This window comes from Impatiens glandulifera, chromosome 1 (genome assembly GCF_907164915.1).
Source record: "Impatiens glandulifera chromosome 1, dImpGla2.1, whole genome shotgun sequence".
Classification (NCBI taxonomy): domain Eukaryota; kingdom Viridiplantae; phylum Streptophyta; class Magnoliopsida; order Ericales; family Balsaminaceae; genus Impatiens; species Impatiens glandulifera.
The window spans coordinates 28842907-28857618 of record NC_061862.1 but is presented as its reverse complement, the minus strand read 5'-3'; the positions used below and the strand labels follow the sequence as shown (position 1 = coordinate 28857618).

Here is a 14712-nt window from a genome sequence, read left to right as displayed (position 1 = left end):
AAAATCGATCAGAAAAATATATAAAAAAAAATACTGATAACCAAAAATTTCCATAGGTTAAGGTCTTATTAACCATTTCCTCCCTAGAAAGCCCAAAGTCTGCCAGCCACCTGTTGTTTGGGTTTGTGTTGGTATTATTATTGTTAAAAATTCAACCGAAAATATTAACATTAGAAACATTGTATAGTAATATTATAATGGAAATAGGCATACATTTGCTCTCATTGATTCGTCCAACAAGATCTTCCAAGATGTCTCGATGAATCACCGGAGGGACGGCCTACAAGAACAGGAATTATCCACGTGAAATTTTCCATGTACACTTATTTATAAATAACAAAAACTTATAACTCATAATTATCTAAGGAAGATTCAAATAACCTATCCAATCAACAACCATTCATAATTACATCATTTAAACCAATCAACCAAAATACATTCAAATTTTTTACAACAAATCATTTTTCATTATATTTTTTTACCACACATGTCCTTTTACTCAAATAACCTACCCCTAAGTTATTCAAATCATCCTAGATCAGACAAGGCCCAAATGCTAAAATGCTCTTTTTAGTTTCCAAAATAATAGAAAATTACTCCATCATGAAGATACTCCAAGCCCCTTGCAACATCTAGAACTATTTGAACTCTCAATTCCCAACTCAAAAGTCCATGCTTTTGACCTGAAGAACATGGAACATGTAAAAACAATTGCAAAAGGGAATCCTTTTTTTCTAATAGTTTGAACCAAAGTAAGTAATGAGCTTACTATACAAGTGAGAAGTTAGACTGCCTTTACTCATATAGAAATAGATGAGTATAAGTTGACCCTTTTCAGCACAATATCCCACCAAGTTCACTAGATTTCTATGATGCAACCTTCCCAAAAGTATGACCTACAACAAACAATCAAACCAAGATATAAAACGATCACTTTGAATTTTGTTAATTTACCTGTAATTGAGTAACTGATCGTAGTTGTTCAATACATATCATACATAATATTATGAAACTTTCTGAGATTTGTTCTAAAAAGTCGGTAGTTTCTGTCGAGGAATTAATTGCTATTCTCGATGACTCGTGAGTTCGATAACCTATTGAGTAATTTTTTTTAATGTCATATTTTGTTGTTGTGCTTAAACGATTTTTATCATTTTTAATATACATAGATTTTTTTAAAATGAAAAAAAAAAAAACTTAAGTAACACAAAAGTGGTTCTTAAGGTATCGAGAGTGACTAGTTAAGAAAAAAAAATGTTAGTTTAGATAATGGTCAAAAAGAAATATGTTAGTTTAGAAAGTTATCAAACAAAGTTAGGTTAAGAAATCTATGAGAATGAAATATAAGTGAATAGATAAAAATTAGCTAGTGAATGATCTCTTATAGTGTTAAGGTTTTGTTCCTATCAAATCTTTCATTTTGGAACTAAAATCGATTTGATCTCTCCAATCCTATTTTGATCATGGAATAAGGAAAGGAAGCACTAAAGTTGGTTCATTATGACATTCAATACCTAAAAACGTGACACTCATGTTGGATGTCCTTTTTCAAACCAATTAGCTACAACAAGTAGAAGAAAATTCTCTTCCATGTAAACTTCCATATAAAATAATACAACTATAATGGACAATCTTGTCAAGCCCTCACCAAAAGGGCATCGTTTATTATGGAATGGTCTTCTTAAAAAACAGGTACAACACAATAGAGGGCAAGAAACTGTCATCCTAGAAACAAAAACATAAGGACAAATTAAATATGATACATCAATGATCAATCACCCTTTGTTTGGGGCAGCCTCTTCTTCTTTTGCGATGAATTTCACGTTTTCCTCCAAGTTCACACACTTGTACCATCTAGCACAAAATACATAGAACCCGAGATCAACTATAGCCATGATCGCGATAAGGAAGTAAAACCGGTCAATATGACCATCATTTAGATTCTCGGGTATCCATCCGGGGTGATTTCCCTTTGTCGTGATCGCCATTACCATGTTAACCATTATGCTACTCGAGTAATTCCCTAGAGATATTGATGCCATACAAAGAGAGCTCCCGAAGCTCTTAATCCCGTCCGGTGCCTGCCCGTTAAAGAACTCTAGCTGCCCGATATACATGAAAACCTCAGACGCACCAACTAGAACGTATTGTGGGACTTGCCAAATTATACTCAACGAACTAGCCCGATCTTCATGAACTACCCGTTTAAGCCTCGCCACTTCAGTTAGCCCGGCTGCCACCATGGCTAGCATACCGATAATGAGTCCTATCCCCATTCTTTGAAGCTCGGTTAGGCCTTTCGAATGTCCGCTCAATCGACTTGTTATTGGCACCAGGATTTGTTCGTAGATGCCTGTAAATATAAGAACGCTACAAATGTCGAAAACTGACATGCTCGCAGCCGGAATATGGAAGCTCCCGATGTAGGAGTTCATAACCGCTCCTTGCTCTACGAAGAGGGAAGCCATTTGTGTGAAAATAACAGAGTATATGATTGTGCATAGCCAAATGGGAAGCATTCTTATGATGCATTTGGCTTCTTCAACTTGAGTAACTGTACATAATCTCCACCTGTTCACTGGTCCATGGAGATCTTCCTCTGTTAATGTGGCTGCCTTGTCCAAACACCTTGTTAAACCAGGATAAAGAAAAAAAATGAAATCAATATGAAGGGTTTTGACTTTTGGAGCTGATTCTGTTTTTAGATAAGAAATTATATGATTTGATAAATACTCACTGAAATTCATTGCTGTGTAGAATTTTCCTACTACCCTTGATTGCAGATTCTAGTCCTTCAACCTCATACAAATCTCCTTCTTTGGCCGGAACCATTCGCCATTTCCTAGCCGAAGCAACGAAAACCTGAGCCACACGGGGCAGAGGATTCCCACACGGTTTAATGTAACAGTACCCTTTCGAGCCAGATAAGAACAAGACGAGGCCTATAACCGCTGCACCAGTTGAAGCCCAGAACCCGATTGTCCACCCTCCGGTATCCTCATAATAAACCAAGACGGTGTTGGAGAAGAGGGAACCAACGTTTAGTGCAAAGTAGAAGTAACAAAAGAACGTTGCTTTGGAATTTTTATCTTTTGGTTTTGACTCGTCGAAAAGATCGGCTCCAAATGTTGCCAACGTGGGTTGATGGCCACCGTAACCGAATGCCACCAAATAGATGGCTAAATAGAACATGGTCACACCAACTGCGGAAGTGGGCTCACAAAGAAGCTCGCGGTCACCACATCCATCGGGTTTGATCAATAGAAGCCATGATGTAAGGGATAACATAACCAAGCCCTGCATGCATTCCCTCATAATTTATAAGTTAAATATCACAAGAAAGAATTATCATGGAATTTTTAGTGGAGACTCATAATTTATTAGTAGTGGTAAAGCACAATAATTCATGTCTTCATTGTCATATGTTCGAATCTTCACACGTTAAAAGAAAAAAAGTATTTTCATTGTTTTTTTACCGCTATAAGAATGAGCTGAAATATGGTGCATGTCAAGTAACGGCCCCAATAAGAATCGCTAAGGAAAGCTCCGACGAGGGAGAACAAATAGACGGTTCCAGTCCACTTGCTAACGTTGTTGGCTGCTGTTGCGTTTCCCTGACCAAGAACTCTTGTTAAGAACATGACTAAATTCACCCCAACCCCGAAAAACGCCAATGTGGCAAGGCCTTGATTGGCTGCATATATTAAAGTTAGTAAACAAAGTGTTGATTAATCTAATCAAACCAAATTATTTTTTAAAAATTTTGTAATGTACCCAGCAAGAGCATGCCAGATTTCCATACTCCCATCTTCTTCTTCTCCTCATCGCAACTGACGTTAAACCTAACCTTTGGTTTCTCCTTTTCATTTCCCCTTTCCAACTGTTACAAAACAAATTTATAGAGAAGAAAAAAATCTTGTTCATTCATCTATAATAGTTGTAGTACTACTATAGGATGATATAATACGTACTCTTAGTTCATGATCAATCTCATGTGCAATGACAATGTCGCAGTTAGTCGGGTCTCTAGGAGAAGCCATTATTTGATGGTGCTTAATTACACCCTACAATTTAGGTAAAATCAGATGCATGTACAAAAACATGAAAAAGAGGGGAAATGTTAAACAAAAAACTCACTTTCAAGTAAGGGGGAATATTGTTTAGCTTGATCAAGAGGATATTGGATGAAATTGATAATGCTAGGGACAAGTGAATATATAGTCAATATATAGTGAATATAAAAGAAGGGTCGCTTTCGAAATTAATTTTTGTTATTGCAATTTTGCTCAATAGAATTGAATATAAATCTCAAGATGACCATACAGGCTGCAAACGCGGCCATCCATATGCCGGTGTAAAATCAAACAGTCCCATGCAAAACTGGCATATAAAACCATAGGTTTTGCATGTTTTTCATGAAATAAATAATTCAAATAATGAATATTATCATCATCATCCACAAGAACAGTATTAAACAGCATGCTCTTTGGACGGTCCATAATAATACAATTTTCTTTTTCTTTAAAGATAAAAAAATATTTTTACCTGTTGTGATATTAAAGTGTTTTTATATATGTATATATACAAGATACAGCTCATAAGTTATCATGGTTTTATTTCTTTACTGTAAACAAGGTCAACTAAACTGTTCAAAACATGAAGTAGTGGAATGATCAGTGAAACCCCACACAAATATATACTCTTATCATCATGTTTGTGATCAAGTTTTTATAATTAGGTCGAGCTAATTTAATTAGATACCATGCATGTTGCATTTTATTAAAGGCCTTATTATAGCCTTTTGAACTCATTTATCTCTTTATCTAACTTGGTAAATAAAGGGCAAACGCACACATATGTTAAACTTTAATCCCAAAACATCATCATGATCAGGGGCGTAGCTACACCAAAGGCTATGGTGCGCTATAGCCCTGGCTGGTCCAGTTTGAGGAACCCAAACCTAGTTCAATTCTTCACTTTCTTTTAGTCATGACTGACCCAAATTGAGGAACCCAAACTCAATTCAATTCTCCTCTTTCTTCTCTCTTCCTTCTCTAGTTCCCAAGTTCTTCTCTTTTTTCTCTTCCTTCGTAAATCAGAATTTCCATTAGCCCTAATTTTATAGTTGTCTTCCCTAGTTGGCTAATTGCCATGCCCTAATTCAGAGTTCAGACCATAAATGAAGATTGTATTTGTCAACAATTTGTAGAGACTGAAAAGGCACACGATGAGTTTTATTCAATGAAAAATCACAGGATACAACTTCACTAGTTCGATTCAGAATCTACAATTTCTTTTTCTTGGTGATTTTATAATTTTTCATAATATATATATATATATATATATATATTATAGTTACATATAGTATTTTCTTTATAATTTTTTATGTTTTGACAGGTCAGCTCTATATAGTTTTTATTTCTGGCTACTACCCTGATCATGACCCATAGAGATTGATCAAAATGAGAAAAGAATATAAACATTTCATATTTTGACGTGGTTGATCAAAATGGGAAAAGACAAGATCGATCATGATCATAGAGATCTTATATGAATTGGGATCCATGAAAAATTGCATGGAAATTAATCATTGTTTAATACTAACCATATATAAGTATATAGATATATGTTTATAGCTATGTAGCTAGGTCGGAATAGTACTTAACTTACTATATATCACATGCATGTCCAAGTACTACTAATTATTGACCACGTATGTTGCATATTTAATAGGATATCTAGGTTTGGTATCAATAGTCAAAACAAACGTCTAAATATGCAATTTATAAGAAAATTAGTATTTATTAATTAAGCTGACTCGTTATTCTTTAAAATTTTAATTGCGTAACCATAATATACGTAAAGAATGGAGTTTTCTCGTTTTTTATTTTACAAATTTCTATTAAAATTAGAACAAAAACTTAAAAAGTGTTGCAACATCACATATTACAGCTCTTTTTTAACAAAATTTATTGCAGCTATCACTAGTAGAAAAAAGGGTATTAGTAAGGGCTAAAACCGTTACTGAAAGCATCGAACGCCGTTACTGAAACTTATTTGTAACGGCACATAAAACCGTTACCAATCGTTACAAAAAATTACGTTACAGAAACTTTACAGGTATCAGTAACGGCGTTCGAAAACCGTTACTGATAGTCATGGAATAACAGTAACGGTTCTAGCCGTCTAAAAACCGTCACAGAAACAACACTAGTATCTGTAACGGTTTTATAAAACCGTTACAGATAGTAATGGAACAACAGTAACGGTTTTAGCCGGCTAAAAACCGTTACTAAAAGACTGATTTTATCTGCAACGGTTTTAGAAACCGTTACAGATGCTCGTGTTATTTCTGTGACGGTTTTTTATTTCTTAAACCGTTACAGTTAGATTTTTATTAACGGTTTTTGTAATTATTTAACCGTTACTAAACCCTAATAGTTTTTTTTTTTACAAATTTTTACCTATTTAAAACCTCAATCATTAATAACCAATAACCAAAAACTACAATCATCAATAACCAAAAACCCAAAAATACAATCATTAATTCAAAACAATAATCATCCACAAACTACAATCCATCCAAAAACTACAATCATATCACAAATTCACAAAAACCATTAATTAACGTATTTCAAATTACATTTCAACTGACCAGAATTGAAGTGGGAAAGCGACGATCACGAGGAAGGGGATCATCTCTAAGTAGGAGGGGCATCATCTCGAGTGGGAGGGGCAGGTGGAAGTTGATCACGGGGAATCCTGGATAATAAGAAGTTCATTGTCGATCTCATCTCAAGCATCTCATCCCGCATTCTCTCACGCTCCCTTCGAGCTTCTTCACGTTCATCTTCACGTTCATCTTCACGCTGCATCAATAACTCTTCGCGCTCCATTTCACGCTGCCTTTGTGCTTCCTCACGCTCCATTTGACGCTCGAGTAAGGCTTCTTCGCGCTCTTTCCGTGACTGAAGCTTCTCAGCTTCACGCTCCTCTCGCATCATCTGTATCTCCTCAAGTAAAAGTGCGTTTTGCGTGTCACCGCGCTGTGTGCTAGTACCACCACGAGCATCAGGTCTAAAAGATCTAGGTGTGACACCGGAGCCCAAACCCACAACTCGCCCATGTCCCTGAGACCCGAATGCGCACTCAGCCAACTGCAATTCATTTCTATTCGGGTCTTCTTCTATAGCAGTTCGCAAGGCAGTCTACAAACACAAATTACATTCGATTACATACATACATAAAAGAAATAAAAGAAATATAACTAATAAACACGACTTACCACTTTTTCTTGAATAATAGGGGGAACCACCGGATTTGGATCTTGCAGAGTCGGTTTTTTTGTATGAGTGTGCAGAAATAATTCCGCAAAATTAGGCGACGTACCGGTAGTCTTCTCCTGTACAAATTTAATAATTAATAAAAACGTAATAACATTATAAACTTTGTTATTCAATGATAAAACGAACCATTTGCTTCTCCACTTGCGAAAATGAGATGCTGCCCGCATGATTCTTGTACACAACATGCGACCTATTTTGCGCATTCACAGCACTTGTTTTCTGCAAATAAGAAAACATTTGTGTTTAATGAATGATTAATGTAAGAGCTATTTATAAACACATTAATTTACCTTGAATTCCGGCGTGAGAAAGCGACGATCAAGTAGATAATTCCAATCACTAATTTCGATCTCGGGAGGGGGATTTGCCCTAATCACTTGCTCGTCACCTTCACGGGATTTAATGTACATGGTGTTCCAATGACATCTCCATCTATCCCATAATTTGTTGGCTTGAAATAAACTTTGTCTTCGATAGTTGTTGATTTCATCCCCCACAGCCACGAAAGGATCCTAAATAGTGAACATTAAAATACGATTATAGATTGTGTTGAATACATAATGGACTTAATAATATAAAAAGTTATATACCGTGATAGCCATCCATATGTGATCTAGCTGTGTGGAGCTCAGGTCCGACCAACGCAAAGTCCTATGAGGTAGTGCATTGGAGTCTCGAATGACACTCCCAATATGCCTCGACCAAGTTGTCCTATTCTCGCACATTGGTTTACCATCAACAGGGTTAAATTGAAGAGTCATCTTTTGCCCCGCTTGCAATCTACCAACAACTTTATTCTTGTTCTTGCCCCGTCTCCTTCTCGAAATAGATCCTAAAATTAAACAAAAAATTATATAGGATCACAACAACTAACTTAAGCAAAAACACAAGTACCTCCATCTTGCTCCTCAGACGGGGGTTGTGTCTCATCATCATCATCACCGGGGATAGTGTTGGGTACACTATCAACATTCATAACATCATCAAGGTCCAAATCAATTTCCCCGACAGAGTTACACAATTGCACGGGATCTTCTGAATGCTCCTCGGTCTTTCGTACAAGCTCGTGTAGCGCGCTGCTTAAACTCTTACCTTGCATTCTTTTAGGTGCCATGATAGCTGCAAATATTGAATGTAATGTTTATAAGACAAATTTACAAGTAACCCTTCATAGAAATTAATTCAACCTTAATTAGAATAACGGGGATTTATTGGTGTCACAATTTTCCATTCAAGCCTTGATGCCATATCTGTAGAGTAAAAGACTTGTTGTGCTTGGCTTGCCATTATGAATGGTTCATTTAATTGAGTCTGTAGAATCCTGTTGATATTTATACTAACATAACCATACTTATCAACTTTAATGCCCCGATCTTTGTGATAAACATCAAACCATTTGTATTTGAAAAGAATCACTCGTCTTCCACAAAAGAATATCACTTCTATGATTTCATTGATCACTCCATAGTAGTTAATAGTCTCGGTCCCATTATTACCAACAACCAAAACCCCGCTATTTTGGGTAGTCAAGCTCTCGTCATGTTTTTCAGTGTTAAACTTGTACTCATTTATTTTGCACGAGTTATATTTCTTTGCATACAATGTAGGCCCACGTCCTAAAATCTTAAGATTCGTTGTCCTATCGGATTGATCGGTTGGTTGCTCCACCTATATATTCATTAGAAATTATTGTTAAACTAATTGTCATATACTAAAAAAGAAAATTGTTGAGACGATTACTTACTCTTTCTTGGAAATATCTAACGTATTGTTTATCCCGAGCCTCATTGGAAATATTAGGAGGGCATGATTGAACGAAATCGCTGCGCAAATGACAGATTAAATTATTACTTAAATCATAGCTCATAATGACATTAATGGACTTACTTATAATATTCTCCAGCTTCGCGACAATTTTTTAAAATGTACCAATGAGCACGCTCACGATCACCCGGTTCATATGTGTAGGATGTGCCATTAGATAAGTCTTCCATAGTGATGAAAATGGAGAATGTTGTACTTGTATTTATGGATTCATCATTTGACTCTTGATCGTCCAAATATCGGGCACACATGCTCATACTCTCATTCAAAAGGTAACTCTCGCTGATTGAACCTTCTGGAAAGTTCCTGTTCCTAAGGTATTTCTTGAGTGTGCTCATATATTGTTCAACTGGATACATCCATCGATACTGAACGGGCCCTCTAAGACAAGCTTCAAAAGCTAAATGAACTGGCAAATGCACCATTATATCAAAGAAAGAAGGTGGAAAGATCTTCTCCAATTTACAAAGTGTCAAGACAATGTCGTCATGTAATGTTTCCAATTGCCCGCGTTGTAAACTTTTTTGGCAAAGCAACCGAAAGAACCTTGCTAAATTCACCACGGCATCGTACACATCATCGGGAAGTAGGCCACGTGTAGCTAGTGGAAGGAGATATTGTAATAGAATGTGACAATCGTGACTCTTCAATCCTGATATTTTTTTCTCCTCCATGTTTACACACGCCCCAATATTTGAACAAAAACCGTCGGGCATTTTAATATCTTTCAAAAACTGACATAAACGTTTCTTATGTTCTGAGAACAATGCATAGGGGGCCGGCGGACACCGAAGAACACCATCAACTTCAACCGGATGTAAGGAATGTTTTATGTTCATTATGACCAAATCTTTCCTTGCTTTAATTCCATCCTTGGTCTTTTCTTTGAAATTCATTAAAGTTCCCAACAAACTATCACATATATTCTTCTCAATATGCATTACATCCAAATTATGTCTCAACATTAAAGATTTCCAGTAAGGCAATTGAAAGAATATACTGAATTTGTTCCAATTATCACATCGGGATTCATGTATAACTTTCGTTTTCTTAGGCAGGTACTTTGTCAAACAAATTTCCTTTAGATCTCGCGCTTGCAATTGAATTTCGTAACCCGATAATAGTACAGGAGGATCTCTATGCTCCGTATGCCCGTCAAACGTATCGGTCTCTTTGCGCCATCGATGATTATACGGGAGGAATCGTCGATAATTCATGTAACACTCCTTCTGGCAATTTGTTAACCTCAAAGACGCGGTGTTCTGATTACAAGACGGACATGCCAATTTACCCTTTGTACTCCATCCAGACAAATTTGCATAAGCAGGGAAATCATTAATAGTCCACATAAGAGCTGCCCGTAAATTAAAATATTGTTTTCTGCTTGCATCGTATGTCTTCACACCGGTATTCCACAATTCCGTCAACTCTTCAATAAGTGGCTCTAGAAATACGTCAATACAATCACCGGGACTTTTTGGTCCTGGAATGAGCATTGAAAGAAGAAAATTGTTTTTATCCATACATGTGGTAGGAGAGACGTTGTAAGGGATTAGAATAACTGGCCAAATGTTGTACGATGTTTTTCCGCTAGCAAAAGGTTGAAAACCATCACTAGCCAAACCAAGTCGCACATTTCGAGGTTCTGTTGAGAAATTTGGGTACAAGTTATCAAAGGTCTTCCATGTCATTGAATTAGCAAGATGCCTCACCACATCATCTTCGGGATTGTTATCTTTATGCCAAGTCATGTGTGGAGCAGTTTTGGAACACATGTATAATCTTTGCAACCTCGGTTTTAATGGAAAATAGCGCAGCGACTTGTTGGGTATATACTTACCATTCACCTTCGTTCGAATTGCACCATTAGATTTATTGACATTCCACCTAGAAAGCCCACAAACTTTACATTGCTGCAAATCCTTATCCTCTTTACGAAAAAGCATGCAATCATTCTTACACGCGTCAATTGTTTCGTACGATAGGCCAATGTCTTTAATGAATTTCTTGCACTCATAATACGAATTCGGTAGTTGATTATGAATTGGCAGTATTTCCTCCTTCAATAAACTCAACAATAAATCAAATGACGTGTTTGTCCACTGACCTACATTCTTGATGTGAAGAAGTTTAAGAAGAGTTGAGGCTTTGGAAATGCGAGAACCTTCATACAAAGGTAGTTTCAAATCGTCCAACAATTTGTAAAACGTATTAGCATCATCAACGGGAGGCTCATTTTCACTCGACCGTTCATTATCAATGTTGACATTAGGGTACAAATCACCAATAATATCTTCCATTAGATGATCCTCTACAATAATATCTTCCATTAGATGATCCTCACAAACTTCAACAGGTTCGTCTTCCATGATATTAGTCTCGTTATTTGGTGGTTCATTGATCGGTTCGTCTTCAATTTCATCATCTGATTCATCTTCCTCCACATTCTCGGTAACAGCATTTACAAGTTGACGTCCAATTGATCTCTTTTCACCGTGAAAATCCCAAAAATCATAATTTTGTCTTATGCCGTATACAATTAGATGGGATCTAACCACACTCTTATTCTCATATACTCGATTTGCACACTTTACACAAGGACATGCAATTGATGATCTACCCGTAGATCTTTCAGCAAATTCTATGAATTTGTCTACCCCTCACTATATTTAGGATCGGTACGAAGTGTAGTCATCCATGTTTTGTCCGGGATTTCCATCTAACCTAACATACAAATTAATCTAACTTAATCTACCAATCCAATAATCTAACATACAATTAATCTAATAATCCAAACATGCAATAATCTAACATACAAATTAATCTAACTTAATCTACCAATCCAATAATCTAACATACAATTAATCTAATAATCCAAACATGCAATAATCTAACATGCAAATTAATCTAACTTAATCTACCAATCCAATAATCTAACATACAATTAATCTAATAATCCAAACATGCAATAATCTAACATGCAAATTAATCTAACTTAATCTATCAATCCAATAATCTAACATACAATTAATCTAATAATCCAAACATGCAATAATCTAGCTAACATACAAATTAATCTAACTTAATCTACCTAAATCCAATAATATAACATTCAAATAATTTACCTAAATCTAACATCAAATAATCTAACTTAGCATTCATTATTATATAACCTAACATACAAATTATCCACTAACCTAACATCAATAATCTACTAACAAGCTAACATTGATTGTAAATAAGAACTAACCTGAATTTTGAAGTGCAAACTACAATCCGTGGCAGCAAAGACAATGACAAATTCAAACCCCGATAGAATTGAAATGGATGCAACCTGATTCAACAGTTTAAACGCAAAAAATGATAATGAAAACCTGATTCAATAGTTCAACATATATAAGAAGTTAACATTATTGAATACCTGATTATACCGTTCAAACGGTAGTGAAGAACGAATTCAACAGTTCAAACGGGAAATTCAGAATTTCTGCAAACCAAAAATTGGATTATGTTGACACGAGGATTGGATATACAGCTAGATTTTGTAATCCCCAAAGCAAAAATCTTAGCAACAAACAATTAACTTTTAATCTCAAGATTCTCAACTATAAAACAAGTGTTAGTGTAGCTAGGATTTATCAATGTATTATTCAGGATTCCTTCAATTGAACTGTATTATTAATTTCACATAATATTAGAATATGTAACTAGGATTTATCAACATCCACTATATTTCCTTGTAATAATCTAGATCCAAAGAAAGTAGAGCAGAAATACCATCACACTCTAAATATTTCTTCAAACTCTCCATAACAAACAGTATCAGAATCATACAGGGAAATATTTCAGTATCTAAATAAACTATGAGAAATCAATCTCAACCTATCAACCTATCATATGTATTCAACAAAATCCTATTTGATTCCATCTAAAATTTGTAAAACATCCTAATATCAAACTGTAAATCCTATCTAGAACCATATATATACAAACTGTAAATCCATAAATTACAAAAATCCATAAATAACATACAATCCAGGTTGTTCAATGTCAAACAAACGATATATATACAAACTGTAAAGTCATTACAAAGAACAAAAATTGACCTAATATAGTCTAACGAAAAAGGAATGCAGTATGCTTACCTGGCGTGATTGATGAATGCAGGATGATTAATGGAATCTTCTATCGGCGGGGCAAGCGGCGGCGGCTTCCGATGATTGGATGAATGTGGGCGGCCGGCGGATTGGGGGTAGAGAAGAGGGAAGAAGAATAGGGAAGAGAGAACTTACCTGCAGATCGATTGCATCTTGGATGATCGGAAGAAAACGGCGGACTAAAGGAGTCTTCTATCGTCGGCAGCGGCAGCGGATGATCGGAAAACGAGAGCGCGGAAGAAAACGGAAGAAGAAAGAAAAGAAGAAGGAAAAAAGAAGTCGGCGCGGGAGTTATTATAGGATATCTGTAACGATTTTTACAAAACCGTTACAGATATTAGTAAAGAAGTTAAAAAGTCGGCTCGGTATCTGTAACGGTTTACTAAATAACCGTTACAGATACTCTATTTGTAACGGCTTATATAAACACCGTTACTGATATTCTTTATTGGACCGTTAAAAGGGAAGCAGTATCTGTAACGGTTATTCGTAAAACCGTTACAAATACTAGTGAAGTAAATTAAAAGACGGTTCAACATTTGTAACGGTTGATTTCAACCGTTACAAATACTATATTAGTAACGGATGTAATAGAAAACCGTTACTGATATCTTTAATGAAACGTGAAAGGAGGCCATATCTGTAACGGTTTTGTTATTAAGCGTTACAGATAGTAGCAGAGATGATGAAAAGACGATTCAGCATCTGTAACGGTTACTAACAAAACCGTTACAAATACTATATTAGTAACAGTTTTCTATCAAAGCCGTTACAGATATCCTCACTGAAAACGATAAAGGGACACCATATCTGTAACGGTTTATATGACCGTTACAGATTCACTTATATTAGTAACGGTTTAATATAACCGTTACTGATACCAAATATTAGTAAGGGCTTTCGAGCGCCGTTACTAGGAATCGTTACAGATAACCTCTTTTCTACTAGTGTATTATCCCTAAACAGGTGAGGATGCGACGTGAATATAATTGCTAAGATTCGAGAAATGCATATTGGTTTTCGAGGAATGCAGATTGGGATTATAAAACAGAGTAAGAGTAGTCAAAGAGAAAACTCACAATAGAATCATAATTTTAAAATTGTAGGTCTTGTATGATTTTGTTGTTTGTTACTGCAATCTTTGTTTATTTGTTTTCAATCAGATACTTTAGGGTCGTTGTTTGTCATTCTTTAATCAAAGTTAGAGACAGTTTAGCTTTGATTTTGACTCATTCTCCCACTTTTGAGATTTTTAATGAAATGACGTTAAGTTGTTTTTCTTAAAAAATACACTTTGTGGAATTCAGCCTAGGATTTTGAGGTCTAATTTGGTGTGCCTCAAAGTTAGGTATAAAAAGGGAAAGGAATATATGTGTGATTATTTG

General features: G+C 35.6%; 1 protein-coding gene across 1 annotated transcript; it reads right to left on the bottom strand.

Moving 5' to 3' along the window:
• Positions 1-1621: 1621 nt before the first annotated feature.
• On the bottom strand, positions 1622-4170 carry LOC124921332 (protein NRT1/ PTR FAMILY 7.1-like). The gene is made up of 6 exons (XM_047461976.1): positions 4138-4170; positions 3972-4064; positions 3775-3880; positions 3477-3694; positions 2738-3297; positions 1622-2628 (listed from the first exon to the last, which is right to left on the bottom strand). The coding sequence occupies exons 2-6, from the start codon at positions 4038-4040 to the stop codon at positions 1776-1778; spliced, it is 1806 nt and encodes a 601-aa protein (XP_047317932.1). The 5' UTR covers positions 4041-4064; positions 4138-4170; the 3' UTR covers positions 1622-1775.
• Positions 4171-14712: the final 10542 nt, after the last annotated feature.